The 25,761-nt window shown below is 43.8% G+C and overlaps 1 protein-coding gene across 2 annotated transcripts in view; it reads left to right on the forward strand.

Moving 5' to 3' along the window:
* Positions 1-25,761, forward strand: part of CMIP (c-Maf inducing protein) — a 253,336-nt gene that overhangs the window by 195,769 nt on the left and 31,806 nt on the right. For both annotated transcript variants that reach the window (XM_068260379.1, XM_068260380.1), the window contains exons 11-13: positions 12,799-12,864; positions 20,553-20,579; positions 23,041-23,089. In XM_068260379.1, coding sequence (XP_068116480.1) covers positions 12,799-12,864; positions 20,553-20,579; positions 23,041-23,089 — 142 coding nt within the window. The remainder of the gene's footprint in view (positions 1-12,798; positions 12,865-20,552; positions 20,580-23,040; positions 23,090-25,761) is intronic.

Raw genomic sequence — 25,761 nt, forward strand, 5'->3', positions numbered from 1 at the left:
GGGTAGTGACAGTTTTAATTGTCTACATAAACAATAAACATGGAGTCACCCTCAGGGCCACATGCACAGGGAGTGGCAGGCCGAGACAGCCCCACGTATCTCACCGTCTGTGACACGAATGATGCAGGTTTGTCCAGTGACACCAGATCTCAATCAACAAGAACACAGGTGTTTCATTACTTCTGCTCCAACCACACTTCGTTTTACAGGAGTGACAGCACCCAATCATTAACCTGCTTGGCACACCCACTCATTGATTCAGGTTAAATATAAACATGCTATCTATAGAGAGGCTTACTGTAATATTCAACAGGAAGGTGATGTCATTGTGTCTGCGGCCTGTCCAGTCAGTATGAAGTGCTAACAAATCTGCACTCACATGGAAGAGGAAATGGTGGTGGGCAAATCTGCCTCTGATTAGCCGTCAGCTATGTTAAATCATCAGTTGCCAGGTAACTGGGCAGGGGCTGTCACCTTTGGTTTGCTTGCTGTACCTTCCTCTTGTACTGGAAAGCCCTGCCCCTGTAATACAGGATTTTGTCAGCATGTGTCCAAACCACAGGCCAGATCTCTGCAGTGCACCAAATATTAGGAAATCTCGGTGGTGTATCACATCTCGATGAATCTCTGTAAAGTGTCAAATCTCAAGTAAATCTTTGTAGAGTACCAAATTTCAGGAAATCTCTATAGTCGGCCTTACCATTCTCAGGGTGACATCACACGCATCACGTGCTATATGCGGCAACCACGCAGTGTGACAGCGGCACTGAGGGGGGAGCAGCAGACAAGACAAAGAGAAGCTAGACAGTCGCGGCAGCTGGAACAGATGAAATGTGAATGGCCGGGCACCAGGGGGGCTCATTAACATTTGGGGGGACAGAAGCCAGGCAGTGAAAACAGCGTCACAAGGCCGATTACAAAAAGATATGGGAACCTTAAAGTGTACCTGAGATAAAAAGTAAAAACAAATTCATACATACCTGGGGCTTCCTCCAACCCGCTCCGGCCTGATCCCTCCCTCTGCGCCGTGCTCCGCCTCCTGGATCTTTCGTAAATGCACCTGGTATCTTTGGCCAGTCGGGGCTTACTGCACATCCAAGACCTGGCTGCACCCTGGGACCCGTTGACCGGGAGTTTTCTGCGCATGCGCAGTACTCTCCTGGCTGCAGGGGCAAGAAGGGGAGTGCATTCGGCCGCACTGTGCATGCGCCGACTGGTCTCGGCTGGCCAAAGATACCGGGAACATTTACGGAAGATCCAGAAGATGGAGGACAGCGCAGAGGGAGTGATTAGCCTGGAGGGGGCTGGAGGAAGCCCCAGGCATGTATTTATTTGTTTTACTGTTTGTTTTTCATCTCAGCTACACTTTAAGTCTATGTAGCAACATAGTGCTGTAATGAAGCAATCTGTAGATAGTAATAGAAACCAATGTGTAGCAACTGTTACTAGATCATGCCATCACCCCAGAACTGTGATGTGTATCCCAGTCACTAGCGATTTAGATAAAGGATCGCTAATAACATTACGGAGTACTGAATATACGGTGGCTCAGAGTCTTCCATACTAAACGGAATCTAAACACCCTGCAAAATACAGCATCACCTTCTAATACCCACAGTGCATCACTTCATAACAGAGAGCAGAGCCATAGTAATGCAGAGTATCATGGTGATTGGTGGTTGCTGCCACATGGATCGTCACAGTATTCTCATCAGCGTGACATGGGTCTTCCAGCTCATCACTAGCCTGGGCTTTCCTGTTTGGTCGGAAAGCAAACAGCTGCAGTTTCTGCTGGGGAGCTAGTCTAGAGCTGGTTCTTCTTTCACTTTGTAAAGTAGATACTTCAAATACCAGAAGTAGATAAAAATACATCCTCTGGGTTCTCTTTTTACTTGCCACTTACTGGAAAATCAGAAATCGTTCTTCTCCGTGGTTGGGAAAGAGCTGCGAGTAGAGCTTGCCAAGAATGCTGTGACACGGAGTGAGGTCTGGCAGGCCTTGACCGCGCTAACCGTCCTAGGACTTGGTTGGAAAGTTTGGGTCTGCTTCAGTTAGACTATAAGTTATTCTCTCTGTAGAGTTTGCATTGTGTGTTACGTCTAGGGATTCCACAACAAAACACAACAAGAGAGTCTGGAGTTGTGTTAACCCTTTTGCTGCCAGAATTGTGAGACGACCAAGACATCTACCTCCTTGTTCTTTTCCCACCACTGCTGCAACTTACAGTTACACTCTGCAAAGTTATCTTCCATTTGAACTTCAGACCCGCATTATAATGTAATGCATTAAAGATAGCCGTGGCTTTTGCAGTAGTGGCTTGTGGCATAAGTCGGACTTACCCTTCAGATAGAGAGTGAAACGACTGTATTGCACATGTCATTTACAAATTCCTGTGTGTTGGAAAGCCTCAATGACTGTGAGATTATGAAACAGAGGAGCAGAGAGCCCGGTAGTATTTGGCGTTCTTCTCCTTTATTATAATCAGCTAATAGGATTATGTGGCCAGCTCTCACATAAAGCACAAGCTCTGCACTCTTCGGATTCCATAAAGAGAAGTGAGAACGAGAACGAGGAACTTTAGATCATATTAGACTTACGAAATGATCTCCGCACCAAGTACAGGGTATCGTACACAGGATTATTTGTGGCACAGACAGCTCAGAGAGGAACATACATGGGTACATGATGATATACACAGTTATATATTGGGGGGAACACAAAGTACACATTGGACATTGCTTTTTTTTGTTGTTGTTGGGGGTTCCTGTGCCTGGAGGTCCCTGGGTGACAGTCTATGGCCTGGTGCACACCAAAAACCGCTAGCAGATCCGTAAAATGCTAGCAGATTCTGAAACGCTTTTTCTTCTTTTTCTGCAGCGTTTCAGCTAGCGTTTTGCGGTTTTGTGTAGCGTTTTTGGTGTAGTAGATTTCATGTATTGTTACAGTAAAGCTGTTACTGAACAGCTACTGTAACAAAAAACGCCTGGCAAACCGCTCTGAAGTGCCGTTTTTCAGAGCGGTTTGCGGTTTTCCTATACTTAACATTGAGGCAGAAACGCATCCGCAATCCAAAATCTGCAGCAGCCCGGGAGTATGCGTTTCTGCAAAACGCCTCCCGCTCTGGTGTGCACCAGCCCATTGAAATACATTACCCTAGCGGATCCGTCGCCGCAAGCGGATCGCAAACCGCAGCAGAACCGCTCTGGTGTGCACTAGGCCTAAATGTGTATAATGACCTTTACTTTGCCGAAAAATGACTTTATGCCGCTCATTTTTTTCTATTAGTTTTATGCTGTGCTAAATGTTTTAGAGCAGAAATACAATTTTAAGTTCCATACCACTATACAATACACACCTTATTACGGAGCCCTGTGCAGTTAATACCTTGTACTTTTTTTAACAATAAAAATAACATGTGTATCAGCATTATATTACCCACAGGTATGTATAATAAGTGCTTATTTCCTATATGAAGGGGGAGGGACAGTGGACATTCAGCCAAAACCCATTTTTTAGTGATTTACCACCACCTTTGTCCTGGTTGGGTAGATTTTTTTTCACATCCTGTCTTAGATATTGAAACAGATGATATATGTTACATACGTTTTGTAGTAAAGGGGAGTAACCCTTTAAAAGTCCCTGTTTTTTTAACAAATCAAAAGTCCCTGTTTTAATGTTGTTAAAGTACTGCTATCCTTGATGCCTGGACTTGACTTGTGAGCCACCTTTTAAATCTAGAGTAAAGGTGTATTTTGCTAGATGTAAATGTCACAGCTGCTTTACATGCTATTTGGTCATTTGTAGAGTGTATGGTTGTTGTTTGTGCATTTCCTTTCGGTGCAATTTCTGAGAAACCAAACCTAGAAAATGGTTCTCACAGGAAATTGCATCAGGCTTTGGGATTTTGGTTCAAAACTGTCACATCTTTCAGCAACAAAGGAAACACAGGGTCACCATTATCGACGGTGAGACTTGACTTCATGTTGAAATAGCGTGGACACGAGTACAGGGTGTTCCAAGCAGTCACTGCAGGAGGAAGGCTATGTTTTCATGGGACAGATTATCTTGATTATTACACAACAGGGAAGACAAATAGTCTTTTGCAAATGGTTTGAGGTAATAAAACTGATTCCAGATTGTAGCGATTTAGCTGAATTGTGTTTCATGCAAATGAAATACTGGTACCTCCCATCTGTCTGTTGATTAGTGTACTAGATTTTACCTTACATAGGACAACAGAAGGCCTTAAGTATAACTCCAGTTAGGGGCATAGGTACAAATCAAGAGGCCCTTCTGAAAAACTTTGATTGCCCCCACCTCCATTGGGACCTCCAGAGTCATAAAGATAGGTCAGCCTTGACTGCCTCTCTTCCTCCATTTTATAAGTGTGGCACCTCAGCCCCTCTCTCCTTCACATGGTTCCCCTTTCCCCATAGCAAATATGGCCACTGTCCCCCCTTCCCCTCCCCCCCTCCCCCCTTTCCCATCGCGTGCAGGATTCAAAATCCCCACTGCCACTATCCCCTCTCTCTACAAGTGCAGCCACAATTCTCTAGCTCCATAACAAGTGTGACCCACTCCCCCCTTCTAAAATAACACAAGTGTGACCAGTACACCTTCCCTCTGTCCCCAGTACAGGTGTACTTCCCCATACCCCCCCCCCCCCCCTCCCAGCACACACACTCACACACCTTTTATTAAAAGTATGATATCCCATTTGTAGAAGGGGAAATGCCTGACCAGTATAACTTCCCTCTGTCCCCAGCACAATGTCCTTCTTTCCCCAGTACAAGCCCCCCCATGCTTCCTGCATGTCATGTGACCTCATGCAATCTACAGAAAACAAAGGCGGAGGCACAGAGTGTGAGGCTGTAGCAGTATGGAAGGGAAGGGGATTGTAAGATTAGATTACCACAGCTTTGCATTGCTGCATGTGGGAAACGGTGTGTGTTGGGGAGAAGAGCATGATGGGAAGCTGTAACCAGATAAGGACAAGAAGGTTGCCCTAGGAGAGGGAAGGAATACATCGGGGAGCCGCATCCTTGGCACTTAATAGGACAATGCTGCTTTCACAGTGGTCAAACTGACCCCAACAGCTCCTTGCAGGTCACTGTCTTTAGTACAGCCTGCAATTGTCCACAAACTGCTGAGCAAGTATTCTTCTCTCTAGTCCTCACTTCTGGAGCAAGTCAGAGTAACATCCCGTGGGCTTATTTTAGAGCTCGCTTGTCTGAGTATGTTTCCATTATTCCCTTATGAAGTGGGCTTCATCTCACCTGATCTATCCAGGAATATCCACATATATGACATAAAGGCCATGTTATGGCACATCTATATAAACAACAACTATATAGACAATTTTCCCTGTGGGTAGAAAGAAAGTATACACATCTGCCCCAGCTCACTGCTGGCGCTCACATCTGCATCCCATGGTACTTCACACCCTGGTTTCCCTCCACTTCACTCTCCCACCCTTTGTACTCCCGCTTATCTCTCCCACCCCTCCCTATCTGTTTCTCAACTCCTCTCTCCCACCCTCTCCATCTCTCTCTCCCATTTCTCTCTCTTTCCTTCACTTTCTCTCTCTCCTTCTGTCCTGCTTTGTTCCCAAGAAACTGAAACTTTGAGAAACAAATCCGCCAGTGTGATTGGGATTAGGGAGTAAATCCTCAGAGAGGGCAGAAACTTGTTGTGCTCATGAAAAGTGCAGAAACGTAGCCTAGGCCTGACGTGAACACTTATCACAGGCGACTTGGCTGCATTAGGGTTTGGAATATTTTATCTCAGAGCTAAAAGTTCACTTTCTAACTGTTGGCAGGACACACAGACCAGGGAGTAAAGCCAGGCAGCTCTGTCACCAACGTATATTATCAAAAGCATGTGTCCAAGTGCTTTACATTTTCCACAGCGGTGTGCTGTCCAGGGATTGGGGTGAAGAGAACTGCATGTGATTATGGGCTCACAGGCCAAACTCTATCAGAGCAGGCTTATCTACGCACATTTATCAAGTAGCACCATCATTGAGTCAGTGGGGGGGGGGGAGACAAAATAGAGTAATTAATTCAAACGTCACACTGGCAGATCTCTAAAGCCAGCATAGCAATTTGAAAGCCTACCCATACAGTACTTACTATCTTTGTTTTAGCAAGTGTTCCTCTGAGTGCTTTGGCAGCTCTGTGTACTAGCGGCACCAGACCTATACATACTAGATTTTTGTTGCCCTAAATCAGGACAGTCTGACTGGTGGCCCGCGGGCCCTCAGATTCAGACGTGGCCGCACTCACTTGCCCGGTCCTTGATGCTCTGCCCCCTCCAGCTGAAAAATCTGGTGCTAGACACGCCCTCTGCCCATGAAGTTGGACAGCACTGGCCTAGATGATACTTGGCGTTAGTATCTCCCACATGTCCCCCCGATGTTGGTGTGATCCGTCATGTTTCATTCCGCTCTCCCAGTCAATGTTGTAGTCCTCTTAGAGTTTCCATAGCAGGGTGCCTCTTGTCAGCCCCCTCCTCTCCATGCCACAGAACCAGCTGTGCAGCAGATGGCTTTAGCACATCCAGACCCGGATTTACCTCACAGCAGCCTAAAGGCACAGATGTCCTGGCACCTTAGATTTCGCCTTCCATGAACCTACAAACACCCACCAAACTGCACCGCAAGTGTGCTGGCTGGCCCAGCTGTCATTTCCCCCTTACTTCCATTGCCCATCATAGGTAGCTACAGGTGTCCCTTAGTATTAGGTAGCTAGAGGAACCTCAGTATTAAGTAACTAGAGGTGCCCACTAGTATTAGGCAGCTAGAAGAACCTCAGAGGTGCCCCTTACTGAAGGGAGATCTCATCAGTGGAATGCAGAGAGCGGGGGGTGAGTAACCTCTCTTACTCTCTCATCAGGACTCTACATAGGGAAGGAGGGAGGTAGGCACTTAGGGAGGGGAGTGAGCCACCTTTCCATCATCAGGCGCCTGTAGACACGTGCCTACAGTGCCTTATGGTAAATCTGGCGCTGAGCACACCCAACCCTCTGCAGTGTCATTGTTTATCTTTTTATTGTGTTTGGTCATTTAACAACAGAGATTCCATAATAATGTCAAAGTACTTAAGGAATAATAGAGATAAGAATGGCCTGTGAGGAAGCACTCCTGAGCTGAGTGCGAAACAGCTGTCGACATCTTTACATGCTTGTCCCTTTCTCTGCTGGTGGACTGATGCTGTTGTATTGCTTGCAACCGATTTTAATGCGTTTCCAATAAAGGCGGTTTTAACTGGATGTGCCCAGCCGCTCTGGCCTTTACAATTGATTGCTATGGTGGAACTGTTTTGGGCTTTGAGCACTCCGGAGAAGCCGTGTGGATTGTGCACCTTCCTCTCTACTACTGTGTCCTGATGACCCCTCCCAGCTGCTCACACTAGGCTTCAAATCTCAAATTAAAAATGTAAAAAAACAAATTTGCGCCAAAACAGCAGAAGGAGAACAACAACATCAGAAATCCCATCATGCTTTGCACAGCATTAGGGGAAAAATGCCCGGGCAGTTTTCTTTTGTGCAGCTAAAAATGAGGCTTGGGTAAGAAAAACAAAGTTTTGATGCTGTGAAACTGTTAAAGAAACACCAGGCCTTTTCAGTGCCGCTGAGTGGATTTTTAGTGTGGAGGTTCACTTTAACACCTTCCAAACACATCCAGGGCATACGGAGTTAATGACACTGAACATTTTTATAAACTGATCTGATTTATTTGATAAACCCTCTACTTCATTTACGATCAGCTACTACAGACCTGAGGATTTATTCCTGTAATTCCTGTGGTGTGTGTGTGTGTGTGTGTGTGTGTGTGTGTGTGTGTGTGTGTGTGTGTGTGTGTGTGTGTGTGTGTGTGTGTGTGTGTGTGTGTGTGTGTGTGTGTGTGTGTGTGTGTGTGTGTGTGTGTGTGTGTGTGTGTGTGTGTGTGTGTGTGTGTGTGTGTGTGTGTGTGTGTGTGTGTGTGTGTGTGTGTGTGTGTGTGTATATATAGTGTGTGTGTGTGTTGGTGTGTGTGTGTGGCGCTGTGTGTGTGTGGTCCTGTGAGAGAAGGCAAGTATATCTTACTGCTCATTCAGCCCAACATAAGCACTGCTAATTCCAAGTCCGGCCTCTGAGACTATACACTTGCTATAACTTTTGTGTTACCGCATTGGCTGTAAGCAGTGTGTCCCTGTAAGACCCTGTCCTACCTCTAGCTTTGCAGCCTCAAATAATAGACACTAATTGAAATACCAACTGCATAAACATCAAGAGGATAAAGAGGTTTGGTTAAAACGCCTGCTCAGAGCTCAGCATCTGAGACACTACTTCAAGTAAACCATAGGAGCCCCAATACAATCTGCTGGCACTTCCATCACCTGGTGCCAGTTACATTGGCTTTATGGATTACTAGGCGACCTAAGCCCATCAGTCACCCCCGCAGCATCCGACCGCCGCACACCCCCGGCCGGCCCGCCCCCTGGACCGTCCTACGTCCTGTCCCAACGTTTGTCAGTGCAGGACATGCGCGGTAGCACAAAAGCACTGACACAGGGACAGGACGCAGGGAGATTATATAAAGAGATAGTGTGCTGATCAACGTAGCTGGATGTAATGACTGCACAGCCAGGCACCTTGTGACTTGTGGCATCTTGATCCAATTACAGCATATATGGAAGGCGATTGCTTGCCCTCCACGTGCAGGGATGCCCCACCTACTAACACATTTACTGTCCCGCTATAGTTGGTGGGCAGCATACAAAGATTTAGCGTGTCCTACTATAGGGTCCTTTAAGTCAACAAGGGTGCTGCTAGTGGGCTCACCTGATGTGTATACATGCTTGGGCCAAGGAGATTGGGTGAGACGAGGGTTAGAGGACCGGCTCGACAGCCAGACAAATATAGTTTGTTTGTTTTTTAATCAGCCTTTTCAAATATAGGTGTTGTTTTTTTTTACTAGGTAATGGACAGCTCTGTCACTATAAGTGTCCGTAAACACACACCAGGTTTCATCCAAGGTTATGTTTTTCCCCTGTTGGGTGGAGTTATTCCAGTACCTAGCTCATATGACAATTGCCATTATGTAAAGTGAGTGTGGTACAGTCCACTGTGTGACCATAACTTCCTGTTTCTTAGCGCAGCTCTGATTATTTTACGTGTGTTACAGGTGTGATCATGAGGCACATAACTTTGCCATGGTCAAATGCTGTGACAGGCATTTACAGGAATGCCACACAAGGCAGTTACAGTGTTTCTTTGCCTCTAGTGACATTGTCGCAGGCCCTACATTCATTTATTGGCTACAATAAAGATGTGTTGCGTCACTTAGATTAGAGAGAGACAGCGAGTGTCATTCTGCCATTGTACATTGTTTTCTGTTTCTGCTGAGAATTCAGCAGTCTGTTACTGCATTATTCACCGCATTCACATCTTAGGATTGTTTTTCTATAAAGAAAATGATTAAAAAAACACTACAATGCATATTTTCCACTAACCGAGAACTCCTGTAGACTTTAAATAAACATTACCCACCTACTTAAATCAGTTATTACTACTATCTGGGTACAGTAACAGACAGATACGGCCTCACTATCTGGGGAGAGGTGGGGTTACAAGTTCACTTTGAAAGAAGACTTCACTGAGTATCCTTGGGTTGGCTTTCAAGAGGGATACTATTTTAAACCTATACACCTTATTTATTGTGGCCTTTGTAAGTAATCAGCTGAACAATTCTAAAATGTGACCCTCTCTAGGCAGCTGGCTTAAAGTGGAACAATTGTCAAATTTTCCTCTCCGCTCTAAAAGATTAGCCACACCATGATAACCTTCCTTAAAGAAAACTTGTAACTAAAAAAAGTTCCCACCCTTGTAACTCCCCTCGGTAGGGGGAAGCCTCCGGATCCTATTGAGGCTTTCCCCGTCCTCCTGTGTCCCATGGCGGTCTTGCTGTGCCCCTCCGAACAGCGGGGATGGAAATATTTACCTTCCCGGCTCCAGCGCAGGCGCAGTATCGGCTCTCCGCTCGGAGATAGGTGGAAATAGCCGATCGCTGTCGGTCCTCTCTACTGCGCAGGCGCAAGTCTCCTCTCGGCTATTTCCGCCTATCCTCGTGCTGAGAGCCGCAACAGCACCACCACTGGAGCCAGGCAAGGTAAATATATTAGTCTTGTCAGACACTTTGAGGGAGCCAGCGCTGGATTGCCTGCAGCTACAGGGATGGGGGAAGCCTCATTGGGTTTTTTTATTTTAATTTTTTTTGTTACAGAGTCTCTTTAAGGGAAAAACAAGTTATTGACATTGGTTCATAGACTGTGTTTCACTTTGTGCTGAGGCTTCTCAGCAGACACCCCCACTGTTATGAACTCACCTGCTCTGCAAGCCTGCCATGGATCTAGCAGTCCAGGAAGTCAGTGTAAGAGATTGATTTCCTCTAAGGTTTCAGGTGGCATCTCTAGCTCTCCTGCGGACCTGCACAGTCTGGTAATCCCAGTGGGCAGGCTTTGCAAGATGTAGTTTCCTGCATTCCTATAGCTGTGCGGCTAGCCGCACGTGGTGTCCGTTCCAAGAGGCGGATGCATGTGATCATTCGTTCCCCCTATGCATTAGGGTCCTGGATGGTGTAATGGTTAAGGGCTCTGCCTCTGACACAGGAGACCTGGGTTCGAATCTTGGCTCTGCCTGTTCAGTAAGCCAGCATCTATTCAGTAGGAAACCTTAGGCAAGTCCCCCTAACGCTGCTACTGCCTATAGAGCGCGTCCTAGTGGCTGCAGCTCTGGTGCTTTGAGTCCGCCAGGAGAAAAACGCAATATAAATGTTCTGCGTCTTGTCATTACGTCACAGACTCACTGTTGATTAACATGCTCATTGCTATGGCTTATGAATGATGTACAGGAAGTTGTTTCTGGTTGGCTGCTGGGAGGGGTGGTCTGGTGTGATTGGTTGACTGCAGTATATAAGCTGCTCCAGACTCTCACTCATTGCCCGTGATAGCGTTAGTTCCACTAGCTGCTGGGTATGCTATAATTACCATTGATCGTCTGTTGTGACTCTAGGATTGCTGCCTGGATTGGAACTTGTCTGGACTTTAACTACTCTATTGGATTGCTGTGTGGACCAACCTCTTGCTTGTACTTAGACTGCTCTTCTGAAAAAAAACCCTGGTTTGTCATATGGATTGCTCAGTGTATGACCCTGTTACGCCTGTCTATCTGTTACTTTGGTTTGATGGTACTTATGCCTTCTGCTTATCAGTCTCTGTACCTTGCGCATTTAAAGTCTTTGGTGTAACCGAGTGTTGGGATGACACACTTACTTGTTGTCATCCCTTGGCTGAGGCAGACAAGCCACACAGGATGAAGATTGCAGAGGGGATTGGGGCATAGGGACTGAATTGAAGGCAGGAGATCCACCAGGCCTTATGCCCACTGTGAACACTTATTGCAGTTGATAAAACTGATTCAACAGTTTGTTTTTCAGCAGGATTCCTTGAATTTATAAAAAAAAACAAAAAAAACATTGTATTTTATCAATTTACAGAGCTTCTCACAAACAATTTCTTAATGAAATTGAATATATTCTATACATGCAGTGGCAGCTCCTAGCAACGCTTCTGTGAGCTAGGAGTAATTGTGATTTTTACACAGATGACATTACATGTGGACAATTGAAAATAGAATAACTATGGGTAATGAAAAGTAGTAAAACATGTATTTAGTGTATGTTATGCCGGATTGTATATCCACTTTAAGATTTGTACACACACTAGGTAATCCCCAACTAAGGTGATCATTTTGGGTCATCTCGGCTGGGCCATTTGTAACGTGAACGGAGAACTTGTGTGCAGCCCTAGTGAAGGAATTGTCCATGTTTCCCTATGGCGCAGTTCACATCTATGCATTTTATCTGAAAGCATTTACACAATGCACTGCTGCAGAACAACTGATCAGTTAAAACGTATCAGTTTTTCAGCGTTTAATGTAAGCCAGTCCGAAAGGTGACTATAACTGACCATGAAATAGGCTTGACTCACTTACTTCAAAGAGTCTGAAGTTGGCGGGATCATTGACAAGCTACCCTTCACCTGCTCATTAGTGTTTAGACTCACTCTTTGAGCCCTGGGCCCATATGCAATTCACTTTTCTCTTGTGTTTTCTCCTAGGAGATCATTTTTCATCTTCGACTTAAAATAAATTATTTTGAGCATTTCTTTGCTTGCTGGTGGTTTAAAGGGCATTTTATTTGCATATTTGAAAATATTACCTAGAAATATATTCAGGTGAACTTTTCTCCTGAGTTTTTTCCAAGGAGATATTTTCAACCCTTACCAATGAAATAAAGTTGGATGTTACTTTTTTTTTTTTAACTTTACTTTTTTTTAAAGATAATATATAACACAAATCAAAAATGGTAATATTCAATGCAACATTTTCAGAGGAAATGGGTACAGCAACCATTAGGGAGCAGCTGCTAGAAGAGATAGATATAATATATAATCAAACAATTCTGACAAAAGTGCAATGAAGATTTCATGGATGTTACTTTTTAACTTCATTTTTTTAGTACTTTTTTTAACTGATGAAACTTTATTTTCTAGATAATATGACAAATGATGTCTTTGGAGAAAAGTCAGGAAAAAAAGTGAATTGAATAAGGGCCATAGTGTGTTCAGTTGTCTGAAATCCTCATCTTTCAAAGCAGATAACAATAAGCAAGCAAACAACCCTGGAGATGTTTTTTGAATTGTCAGTATTTGTAGTGTGATTAGAAATGCTAATGGTTTCTCTGGAATTGTTTTGCAGGTCAGATTATGATGACTGGAGGCCAGCTCTGGCTAGTCTACTGCAGCCCATCCCATTTCCCAAAGAGTAAGTAGAGTGATGATATGTATAATGTGTGGTTTCTTATATGGAGATGCCTAGTGGCCTTCCACTCTTCATTCGGTCAGTCTCAAGATTTGATTTGTTTACTTCTCCAATCTTGGTTAGGCCTTAAAACATAATGCAGAATTAACTTCATAATTTCAAGCAGTTACGGTATATGCTGTTAATAGGCACACATATAGGGCAAATTTGCACAGTTGTTTAAAGCTTCCAATTCCAGGAACATCAATGTTTCCATGCGGGCTGAGGAGATCAGAACAATAACAGACATTAAATGTCAAATCAGAGCTACATGCTTTCTGCTGATAGGCTGGGAGCACACTTTGTTTGTGCAAAAAACAAGGAGATTTCTGCCATATGCATTTCTGTGTTTTTCTCTGCATTTTGCATTTTTGTAATTGCGGTTTTGTTTGCCTGTGTTCATTTTACATTTGTGTTTTTTTATGTGTTTGCGTTTTTACCAATCTACCTTTTCTGGTCTGTGAAGGCACTCAGGTGCAGAGGATTCAGTCTGTGCCTTCCCTTTGCAGTCTGAACAGTAGAATGAACCTGAAACTGATTCCCATAACAAAAGCTGCTTTTAGTCATGTGAGCAACATTTTGAGGGCCCGTTTCCACCAGTGTTGTGGATGCAATGTGACCTTTGCATCGCATCCAGCTGCAAGCACTTCCTGCCGGATATCTGGATGCGGCATCATGCCGCTTCCTGCCAGTGGCAATGGGGAATAGGATGCGTGCTGGGCAAAACTGCAGCATGCTATCATTAATTTCCACCGCGTCGCATCGTGCCGGTTCGTGTAGGTAAATTTGTGTCAATGGAAACTACTCCATTGAAGTAAATTGGTTGCGTTTGTTGCAGTGATCACGTTGCACCACGTGTAGTGGAAACGAGTTCTAAGACAGGATTTGAAGCTGCTGACATCTTATTTCACACAAAGGGTTTAATTGACTAAACCGTGGTATAACAAATAGCACACCCTATCAAAGATATCACACTTTCTTAAATATATCACACCTTATCAAAGTTAGCACACCTTATCAAAGTTAACACGCCTTATCAGAGTAGCATTGCGAGCGCTACGAACCCGCAGAGGCTCAGGGCAGGACAAGTGCCATTGCCAATTAGCAGGCATAACTTCGTAGCGCTCGCTATGCTACTCTGATAAGGCATGTTAACTTTGATAAGGTGTGATATCTTTGATAAGGTGTGTTAACTTTGATAAGGTCTGATATTTGTCATATCACGGTTTAGTGAATCAAGCCCAAAAAATGGTATGGCATATTTAAACCTTAAATGCTTGGAAAATGGGATTGCATACCAGTGATTGTTTGCTAAGTAATTTGCCCCTTTGCTAGCTCCCTCTTGCAGCTGTGAGTACTCTCGGACCTTTATTTACGTATGACAGTGATGGGATCAAGTGAAAGAATGTTTAGGTAATCTTTGCTATAACTATTGGGCTGCTTTCACAGATATGCCTACAATTTTTGGACACATTTTTCATTTCTGCATTTTGCAAATTTTGCAAATATATTTTTGTAAGCATTTTTAATCTGAATTTTTGTAAAATAATTTTTTCCTTGCACAGCAATTAAGCTAATTTACTTGAGAATGTGTCTAATTAACTTCAAAATCGGATGTGATTTTTATGCAGCAAATGCAATTGTTCTTTGTTTCCATTCGTTAACACTACACACAAAACGTCTGTTGTAAAAAAAAAAAGCAGATTTCCAGGCTCAATATTTTTTTGCAGAAAAATCACATTTGAAATATCAACGCAAGTAAAATCCAATGCCATTGACTTACAGTAGATGTATGGCGAATGCGGATATGCAAACACGCAAATTGCATGCAAATTCTGTTGTGTGAAAGGGGCCTTGCACTTATAAAATACTATAATATAAAAATACAATACACCATTTTGCTCAAAGATCAGTTTTAGGACTGGTGCACACCAAAAACCACTAGCAGATCCGCAAAATGCTAGCAGATTTTGAAACGCTTTTTCTTATTTTTCTGTAGCGTTTCAGCTAGCGTTTTGCGGTTTTGTCTAGCGGTTTTGGTGTAGTAGATTTCCTGTATTGTTACAGTAAAGCTGTTACTGAACAGCTACTGTAACAAAAAACGCCTGGCAAACCGCTCTGAAGTGCCGTTTTTCAGAGCGGTTTGCGTTTTTCCTATACTTAACATTGAGGCAGAAACGCATCCACAATCCAAAAAATGCCTCACCCAGGCATTTTTCGTTTCTGCAAAACGCCTCCCGCTCTGGTGTGCACCACCCCATTGAGATACATTGACCAAGCCGATCCGCAGCCGCAAGCGGATCTGAAAACGCCCAAAAAGCCGCTCGGTGTGCACCAGCCCTTAAAGTGTACTTAAGAATAACTCCACACAAGCATTTATACTTACCTGGGGCTTCCTCCAGCCCCCTGTACGCTAGGGGCTCGCTTGCCACTCTCCAGGGCCTCTTCATTCTTCTGCATCTAAAGGATTACACTGCAGCAGACAAGTGCAATCCCTGGACCTCAGTCTCTTACGTTATGCTATTTTGCAGATGTTTTTATGTGCGGTTTGCCTTCTTAAAACAGAAGGAATTTGCGATAATTCAGCTTAAAGTGAACATCTGTGGTTACCCAAAATGCACCCCTACTGAATATAAAAAGTATGGTGCTACTGAATATGCAAATTATCTCTTTATGCTTCGGGAAGCCAGGCTTGCATCCAGAACCGCTGGTGTCTAGCAAGCCTATAGCTTTAAATTTTACAGAGCCGCACTAACCCCTCAGGCTGTCTGCATGAGGGGTTAGTGCAGCTCTGTAAAATTTAAAGCTATAGAGTTGCTTGACACCAGCGGTTCTGGATGTAAACTTGGCTTCTGGGGCATAAGGGGATCATTTGCATATTCAGTAGCGATGCATTGTGGGTAACCACAGATGTTCATTTTAAGCGGAATTATCGCAAATTCCTTCTGTTATAAGAAGGCAAACCACACCTAGCATTGCTTTTTAGCAGGAGGGTTTTTCAGTCTCTTTAAGTCCCCTATACTCACCTTGTGGTTTTGGGTCACCCCGAGCTGCTTGGTTACTGTGTTGCAAATGTTTTTATTAACCATCCTGTATTCACGAACTATGAACACACAAAAAAAAACTCTGCCTCTGAAGAAGCGACCTGGTCATAGGTTGCGAAACATGCGTTAGGCTATTAGCATGATGACCAACGTTTTCATGCTATATCAGTTGAATGACTATTTATTGGCATCACAATTAAAAGTTAAGTAGACACATGGCCAGGGCTGCTCATGCGCAGTATTCAGCGTCTACCAGAACTGACTACAGAAAAACGGAGTGGCCCAGGAGGAGGGTAAGGGAGCCCACGGCCTACTGGGGGCGGGAGGAAGCCCTGGGAAAGTGTAATTACTTGTGTTACTTTCATCTCGGGTTTCCTTTAAGTAACCATGAAAAGACACTAGTAAGGAAATGCTCAGGAACGTGTCATGGCATGCTTTAAAAACGATATTTTGTTGTGCAATGTATGCTGCCGCAGGGTATAATTTGGATGTCCCCAGGCATATTTACCAATCGCTCAACACATTATAAAGAGCATGTATACCTGTTTTGATGAAAGACATGCAGCCGTGTTGCCTTTGGAACGGCCCAGGTCCTTGTGGAGATGAATAATGAGTGTTTGTGTTTGAAAAAAAGAAATACACACCACAGAGAATAAAAATTATCAGTGGTAATTGCCCCATTTATCAAGCGGCGATGCCCAGGAGGCCTGCCGAGCTCGCACGTGGATCAGCTCCTGCACAAGAGTTAAAGTTGCAGGCTGCGAAAACAGGCTGGCGTCATTTGGCCAAATTTGTCTTTTAGTAGCTCTCTTAGGAATGCATTATTCCACTGCCAATGATGCAACCTAGCTAACAAAGTGACCCATAATTGCCTCGTCACTCTCATTAATAGAGAGGTGTCCAAGGCTTAATTAAGTCACTTGGGTTCTCTGACAAAACAAAAGTATGTCACAGAAGAAAGTTCAGAGGCCTGTTTATATATGGTCGTCGCTCAATAACAACATAGAATAAATAGCTCAACGAAAATAGTCACCTGATGTAAAACTTTTGTTTACAGGAGTGGTGTGAGGTACATATCCAAAGTGATGATCAACCTGCAGTTATACCTCCATGTCTGATGAGTGCGCTGTAGGGCACTTTGGCCCTGACCGCCATTTTAACATCTCAAACACTGCATCCCCTTTACCTATTTTCCTATCCCTTAACCCTTTTGACTGTAAGGTCCATGGCCAGGGCTCTCTTCCCCTTTGTCTCCTAATGCTGTATAATATGTGTACACCTTTCCACACTCATGTAAAATCTGTAGTTTCGTTGTTCATCACATCAGCTGTTATCCATCATTGTCTTGTTAATTGTTGTATTGTTTATATTGTATTGTTACACCTTGTATTCTATTGTACAGTGCCATTGAAGATGTTGGCGCTATATAAATCAATAATGATAATAGGATAAAGCAATCCACTTAGACATATCAACAACCAGAACTCTAAGGCTCATACACAAATACCAACAATCGGTCCAACTATCTTCCAAACTTGTCTGTTGGAAGATAGTTGGGCATGTGTGTATGGCTGGCAACCAACCAGATGACCAACTGATAACAGGTTGTTTGCCAGATCCAACCGGTGGATCAATCTGCACAACTATCATGCAGGTTGGAATGTGTGTACAAGTCTTTTGAACAAGTTTGTTGTTTATGAATGGGGACATGTTGTGCATTATGTCATTTAGCTTGCACGCATAGTATATAAGTGATTTGGTTGTTTAGTTGATTGGTGTGTGTATACGTACTTGTCAGGTAAACAACTTGAGTGGTTGGTCATGTTTTGCGGTTGTTTTGTGCACTAAGTTGAAAGTGTGTATGAGCCTTAAGAGATCAGTGTAAAGTTAACTGAGAGGTATATGGATGTTTCCTTTTAAACAATACCATTTGCCTGGGAGTCCTGCGGATCTCTTTGGCTGCAGTATTGTCTGCATCACACTCCTGGAAAAAAAGCATGCAGCTAGTACATTCTGACTTTAGTCAGAGCACCTGATCTGCATGCTTGTTGAGGGGCTGTGGCTAAAAGTATTAGAGACACAGGACCAGCAGGAGAGTCAGGCAACTGGTATTATTTTAAAAGGAAAAATCCATATCCTTCTCAGTTTAGGTTCCCTTTAAATCAATAAATGTCACAGTACAGCCAACATTAAGTGAACTAGAAGGACCCCTAAATCAAGGCAAGCTTAAAGCTATAGAAAGAACGTTTAAAGGTCTCTTAATGTGTAGTTGGTTCTTAATAACAATATAGAATAAAAAGTGAACTGAAATGGTGTCCTGAAGTGTTCTATATGGTGATATGTATATGATATTCACTACATGCCATAAAGTAGGTGGACTGACAAACTCCACATCTATAAGTGCTTGGCAAGCATTTAAAGGATCCATTATGGTCTTTATAAAAGTATCTCTTCCACCACCTAGCTTTACAGTTAGCATGATGCACAGAAGCTAGAAACTCTCCTGGCCCAAGCGTGATCCATCACCCCAAAGATTGCTTTCTCAATGATCGCCTTGCACCACTCCGGTCAATGCTTAAAGTGTGACCGAAGTGAGAAGGAATATAGAGGCTGCCATATTTATTTACTTTTAAACAATACCAGTTGCCAGGCATTCCTGCTGATCTATTTGGCTGCAGTAGTGTCTGAATAACACCAGAAACAAGCATGCAGCTAATCTTGTCAGATCTGACAATAATGTCAAACACCTGAACTGCTACATGCTTGTTCAGGGGCTATGGCTAAAAGTATTAGAGGCAGAGAATCAGCAAGACTGCCAGGCAACTGTTACTGCCTAAAAGGAAATAAATATGGCAGCCTCCATATCCCTCTCCCATCGGGTTCACAGCCATACTATCTCAAAGAAAAAAAACACATCTTTAAAGGGGAACTGAAGAGAGAGGTATATGGAGGCTGTCCTGTTTATTTCCTTTTAGACAATACCAGTTGCCTGGCAGCCCTGCGGATCCTCTGCCTCTAATGCTATTAGCCATAGCCCCTGAACAAGCATGCAGCAGATCAGGTGTTTCAGTGGTTCAGACTTATAAGTCTGATCTGACAAGACTAGCTGCATGCTTGTTTCTAGTTTTTAATCAGATACTACTGCAGAGAAATAGACCAGCAGGGCCGCCAGGTAACTGGTATTGATTAAAAGGAAATAAACATGACAGCCTCCATATACCTCTCTCTTCAGTTCCCCTTTAAGTAGATAAATACTTGCTCTACTTATGGTACATAACATATGTATTGCAAATTTTGATTTTAGTGATTTTTCTATAGAATAAAAATAAAAAATCATTCTTAGGATTTTCCATTTAGTCTGTGCCTATTTTGAAGCCAATCCTGACATCACTTCCTCTCTTACTTTGTCTGTGTATCATTTCCAACTGCTCTCCCAGTCTTCAGGCACTCCCACCCAGCTCTGTAGAAGAAAGTGCATGGAGAAATATTGGCCAATCAGAGAGGAACAGAGGTGTGGGAGGGGAAAACAGGAGGGAAAGAGGCTTCAGCCAATCAGGCTGCATTAGTCAAGTCTGAGGGGAAAGTAAAGAAGAAAAAAATAATACCCAGCATGCCCTGCAACTTCCTTTGTGTGGCAGATGTACCAAATAAGAGCCACGTAAACTGGGGAATGATGTTTTATGGAGAAGAAAAATAAGAGTGATATTTAACTTTTGGATTGCCTGGTTAGCATCCTTATTACTTGTTTACCAGATACAAATAAAGAATTGATTTTTGATTTTATGCTCGTTATTTACACTTTAACCACTTCAGGATTCGGCGTACGCTTAACTACGCCCCTGAATCCTGAAGTGGATTGCATGGAAACGGCCGCTCGTATGAGCGGCTGTTCCATGTCAGTTCACGGAGGGTGTCTCCGTGAACACCCTGCGAGCCTCCGATCGTGGCTCGCAGGGTAAATGTAAACACACGGGGAAGATCTTCCCCGGTGTTTACATGTATACGGCGCTGCTGCGCAGCAGCGCCGTGGCGGAGATCGGCGATCCCCGGCCTCTGATTGGCCGGGGACCGCCGGCACCTGATAGGCTGAAGCCTATCCTATCCGGCGCAGGACGGAATTCCGTCCTGCGCCGCTCACAGGGGGAGGTAGAGGGAGGGAAGGGGAAGGCGGCCAGGAAGCGCTGCGGAGGGGGGCTTTGAAGAGAGCCCCCCCCGCAAGCGCAAGCAGCCGGCGGCGATCAGACCCCCCCAGCAGGACATCCCCCTAGTGGGGAAAAAAGGTGGGAAGTCTGATCGGCCTGGCTGCTAGCTGATCTGTGCTGTGGGCTGGAGAGCCCACGCAGCACCGATCAGCAAAACCACCCGGTATCCGGAAGTGGTTAAACCTGTGTTTATATACTCTGCTAGTTCTTAACACTCAAGGTAAACAGTTCTTACAACTCTGTGTTACAGCTAAAGATGCCTGATGTGTATCTTATAAAGGGGTTGATTCACAAACTATGATTTCTATCTGCAAAGTTTTGGAAGTTTAGTTTGAGTTCAGGGCAATAACAATGCTCATATCTTGTTGTTGGAGAATCTTCACTAAGGTGTGTTTTTGTATTGCAGAGCTCTCGCCCATGAAACATTCACTAAGTGAGTATTATGGAGCCTATTCCTGCTTTGTTCCCCTGCTCCAGGGGTCTGCTGCCTCCTCCTGTATTGTATAAAATGCACGATCATATAATATGGGCACCTGAACTGCATGAAATCATGTTTGCCAGGATACGACGCAGTGACTGCTGTCAGATACAGTAAATGAAATGATATATGGCCACCTACAGGACTTTCTCCCTTCCCACAGGCTGTGGCCTGGCCTTTGTTGCTTTCATACTAACATAGACACATGATCAATTGTAATTGTTACTGGATTTTCGCCTACTTCTGCGCCTCCTTTTTAGGATATGGTGGCTGCCATAGTTTTTTCTTTTAAACAATACAAGTTACCTAGCAGCCCTGCTGGTCTGTTTGGCTGCAGTAGTGTCTGAATAACACCAGAAACAAGCATGCAGCTAATCCTGTCAGATCTGACAATGTAAGACACCTGATTGTGGCTGAAACTATTAGAGGCAGAGGATCAGCAGGATAGCCAGGCAACTGGTATTACTTAATAGGAAATTAATATGGCAGCCTCCATATCACTCTCACTTCAGGTGTCCTTTAACCCTGTACCTAACGCCGATAGGCGTCAGGAAGGTGGCAGCCCCAGGACTGCCTAATGCCGATTGGCGGCAAGTCCTTGGGCGGGGTTTTACAGGGGATCACACTCCCCGATGTGCGCGTGAGTGACGTAGCTCGGCTCCGTCATCAGTCTACCAGCAGCGATCGCTGCTATTAGACTGTTAAAAGGCGAAACCGCTGTCTGTTTACATTGAACAGCGCTGCAATTTACGGCAGCGCTGTACTGGGGACAGTCACTCGGCTATCCCCTGTAGAGGCTCAGAGAGCGATCGGCTCTCATAGGCATAAGGGATCGGCTCTCATAGGCTGATGCCTATGAGAGCCGATCGCTGCAATTGGTTGCCGGAGGGAGGGACGGCGGGGATACATAAGTAAATAAAAAATAGTTATTTTTATTTAAAAACAAACAAATAAAAACATCAATAAACGTTAGAGCAGCAATCAGAGCCCACCAACAAAAAGCTCTGTTGGGGGGCAGAAAGGGGGGAGAATCACTTGTGTGCTCAATAGTATGGCTCTGCAGCAATCTCTTAAAGCTGCAGAGCACTAAATTGGAAAAAATAGCCTGGTCACTGGGGGGTGTAAGCCTGTGGTCCTCAAGTGGTTAAGTATATAGTACACTCAGACCAATCACATTCACATAAAAATCTGAACAGTGTTCAAACCGTCCTAGGGTCCATTATACTGCAATAGTTAGCGGACCTTACCGCTGTATGCCGATTTTTAGGTTTTTTAGGAAGACTGTTATCAACCTTTTAGTTCAGTTCCCTTAATCCTCTGAATAATTGAAGGCCCTGCAATCTTTGCATTGGTCACATGAAAAGTTTGCATCCCCAGACTCCCTCCCAGCATGCATGTAACTGCTTCTTCAAAATCAAGAATCTTTAAAAAACACACACACACACACACACACACACACTCTCTCTCTCTCTCTCTCTCTCTCTCTCTCTCTCTCTCTCTCTCTCTCACACTCACACTCACACTCACACTCACACTCACACTCACACACACACACACACACACACACTAAAGTATTTTTCATATACCTCCTGATTTTACTATCAATACCCAAGCGTTCTAAAATGACAACGTACAAATAATTTATAAGTAGCTGTGTTAACATTTCCTACTATTCATTTTAAATATCAGAGGCAAAAGCTGTAATTCATTGTGTGTAGATTTTAGCTACGTTCGGAATGTCTCATTTGCAGAGGTATGAATCTCTGCAGTCTGACATGCTAAGAACAGTGTAATATTGAAGCAGATTATTTAAAAAGAGGTATCAGGTTTCACACACTACAGTATTACAAATGTTTATGTTGCCCATAAGATACATTTCCTCTGCTCTCTGTGAGAGAAAGCTCTGCCTGTCTCTGACTGAGCTCTCTGCACACAGTTATCAGATACATTGTGAGGGAATTTCCCCCCTCCCCTCATGGCTGAGTCTGCTGCCAGAAACATGGGAAAGGAATTAGATAACCGTAAACAAATAGATAAGCAGTGAAATGAATACAACTTTACTTAGCAGCACTTTCCAAACATTCCCTATCTCAACTGAAAAAAAAAAAAAACATGTTAATTGATAGTGTCCCTTTAAAGATTATGATTTTTTTAGACTATGCATATTGATACAAATTACACAAATCCTAAAACAAAAATAAAACCTAAATAAAAATGAAAAATAAATAAATAAAAATGAAAAAACAAATGCATTGCCTGAATTGCATCAGGCAATGTGTGTTCCTTGCATATGTCCTGCAGCCATTCACATTCCCCGCTGTATTGCTACAGACCCAGCTACTGTGTATAATCTCTGCTAAACTTTACAGCTGAGCTAACCAACTAACTAATATGTTTTCTCCTCCTCTCCATGCAGGGAGCTGAAATACGTCATTCAGAGATTTGCAGAGGACCCCAGGCAAGAGGTAAGCATTCCCCCCTGGGGCAGGCATGGTGCGGAGAATGAGATTACTTGCCTTGTTAGAGGTTACTGTGGTGCAGACACCAGGGAAAAGCTTTTTCCAGTTTTTATTATCAGGAGCATTGAAGACACGGACTAACTAGTAGAAATGGCATCCACATTACTTAATATAACTTTCCCCTTTCTGTAAACACTTTGGTTTCCTGTAGTGAAACTTTACAATTACAAAAATGCAGCCAACATAGATGTGTTCATAAATGTAGATGGGCGTTTGTCTGAGCATCTCCTGCTCCTGACTCTGCTTAGTGCAGCAGGAGATGGAGGGATTCTCTTAGGGCTCATTGAACCAGTTATCTATCCTCTTTCCTCCAAATGCAACATCACCCATGTGTGGTAGGAGGTAGCTGGGATGCAGCACCGACTCTTTTTTTTCACTATAAGCCCAACGCCGACCTCCCCCCAACTCTTCCGTCAGGGCTGAAAGATTGTTTGTTTGCTCTTTGTGGCCAGGACTGTAGCTACAACTCAGCTGTCTTATTAGCCAACACTGTTCATACCTGCTTAGTGTGTAATACAGGCTTAACGCCTTTGGGGGGGTTCTTACTGCTGTCTGTGTCCACATTGGTAAGACTTTCTCTTTCTTCCTATATCAGAGATTTATGTGGTGGTCCCGGGACAGGAAGTGAGGGAGCACAATAAGGCTTATGGTGGTCCTAAGTCTTTACTGCTCTGTAAAGAGTTGTTACTGTTTCTGTTCCTGTTGGAGAGAATTACTTACTTCCTGTCAGACAGATGGCCATATAAACCCAGAATGAGTTTTAACCCTTCTCCACACGCTATTGCTAATAATATGCTCCACGCACAAGAAGCAGCAGATGATTTTGTGGAACTGGAAGCTGTTATTTCATGAGCCTGTTTATAAATCAGTCGTAGAAAGCCCCACATTATGGGACATTACAGCAGATCAGAAACATCGCCCTACTTCTAATAGGACAATGAGATTTACGAAGCTGAGATTGCAGCAATGAATTATGTGCAGGCATGTGTTCCCTTTAAAGGTAGAACCTAATATTGCCTTAGCCTGAATCTCAGGTTCAAGAGCACAGTTTGCTTGTGTGATGATAGGTGTAGGTCAAGTAGGGATCAAGTCTACAGAGGGAACCTCAATGCTGGTGAATTGGTCTAGTACAAAATGCTGAAGTCTAATGTAAGATTCTCCAATTTTGCAACCTTATCACTTTTAGAGTTCCAGCTTTAGGTGTGAGTGTTTTAATGCAGAGGATTAATGGTTGATTGTATGTATAATGACCACTCCCCTTGGCCTCTGCTTTTCCCATAAAACCAAGTCCCAGCAGGATGAACATGGCTACTCTTGCCGGTGTATGTTTCTGTAGGTGGGGAGGTTAAGGCCTGATGTGTGCCACAGTAGCAGCTGTTTCCCCTCAGCCAAAGCCTGGCTGTGGGGAAGACAGAAGCTATCGTGGTAAAGACAATGCCTAAACCTCTCTGTCCACAGAAGTGCTGCACTCCGGGGGATGAGATATATAATGAAGTGCTGAACTAGTCTGCACTAGTCTAGCTGGATGTTTTGGTCCCTTTTTTTTGGTGTCAGGGTGTAGAATTTTAAAGAGAATCTGTACTGTCCAATTTGTACAATAAAAAACATACCAATCGAGTCACTGTGATCTCCTGGATTCTTCTTTGCCATTTCCGCCGCTCCCCGGCCTGCCAGTTTTAGGCACTGTTTACAAACAAAAAACATGTCCACCAACCAGGAAGTGATGTTTGTGTGTGTATAGTGTAATATATATATGTGTATGTGTATATATATATATATATATATATATATATATATATATATATACTCATGTTACAGTATTATACAAGTTTTTTTTACACAGAGAATGATCTGCACTCCTGTCAGGAATTCTCACAGTTTCTCAGCATGGGCAGCTCCCTCCCCCTCAGGCAAGCTGAAATTGATTAGTCTGTGACGTATAAACAAATCACACACAGAGCCTGCAGGGGGCGTGTATAAATTCTCCCTATCACAGCAGAGGCATTGCATTCCTCTCTGGCTCAACAAAGCTTGACAAAGAAAAGAAGATTAGATATATTACAGAGACAGCGCAACTAGAAAAGGCTGCAGTAATCCAGACCACATTAGAACAGGTATAGGAACTTATAGGCTAGAAGAAATAAGGCTGGCAATTTTGTTACAGAGTCTCTTTAAGCTAATAAAATGTACAGTTGAAATGCATGCTTCTTATAGCCCTCACTTGGCCTTTGGCAGGCCTTCTGTAACACCCATAAATCCCTGTAACGGAATGTAGCCTAGTTGTATCCCTCAGCAATGTTCTGACGTACTAGACAAATGCATGACTATATATCTTTTATGGCTTCTTTCTTGTTTTGCGTCCGTTCCCTTAAACGCCTCTTATCACATTTTCCACTATGCTTCAAAGTTGTTTTGTCTTCCACTACGGCTAAGTAGATTACACAGTTCCATATCATGTAAATATTTGTATGCCTGTCATGTAAGCCGTCAGCAGGCTAAGCGCAATGTGCCTGGAAAAATCACATGGGCTCCCTCACACCGGCAAGTACCTCGTATGTGCTGCAGGGTATTGCCTGGTAATAATGCGTTACAATGTGTGCCCCAAGTAACAGAAGGCG

This window comes from Hyperolius riggenbachi, chromosome 11, assembly GCF_040937935.1.
Source record: "Hyperolius riggenbachi isolate aHypRig1 chromosome 11, aHypRig1.pri, whole genome shotgun sequence".
Classification (NCBI taxonomy): Eukaryota; Metazoa; Chordata; class Amphibia; order Anura; family Hyperoliidae; genus Hyperolius; species Hyperolius riggenbachi.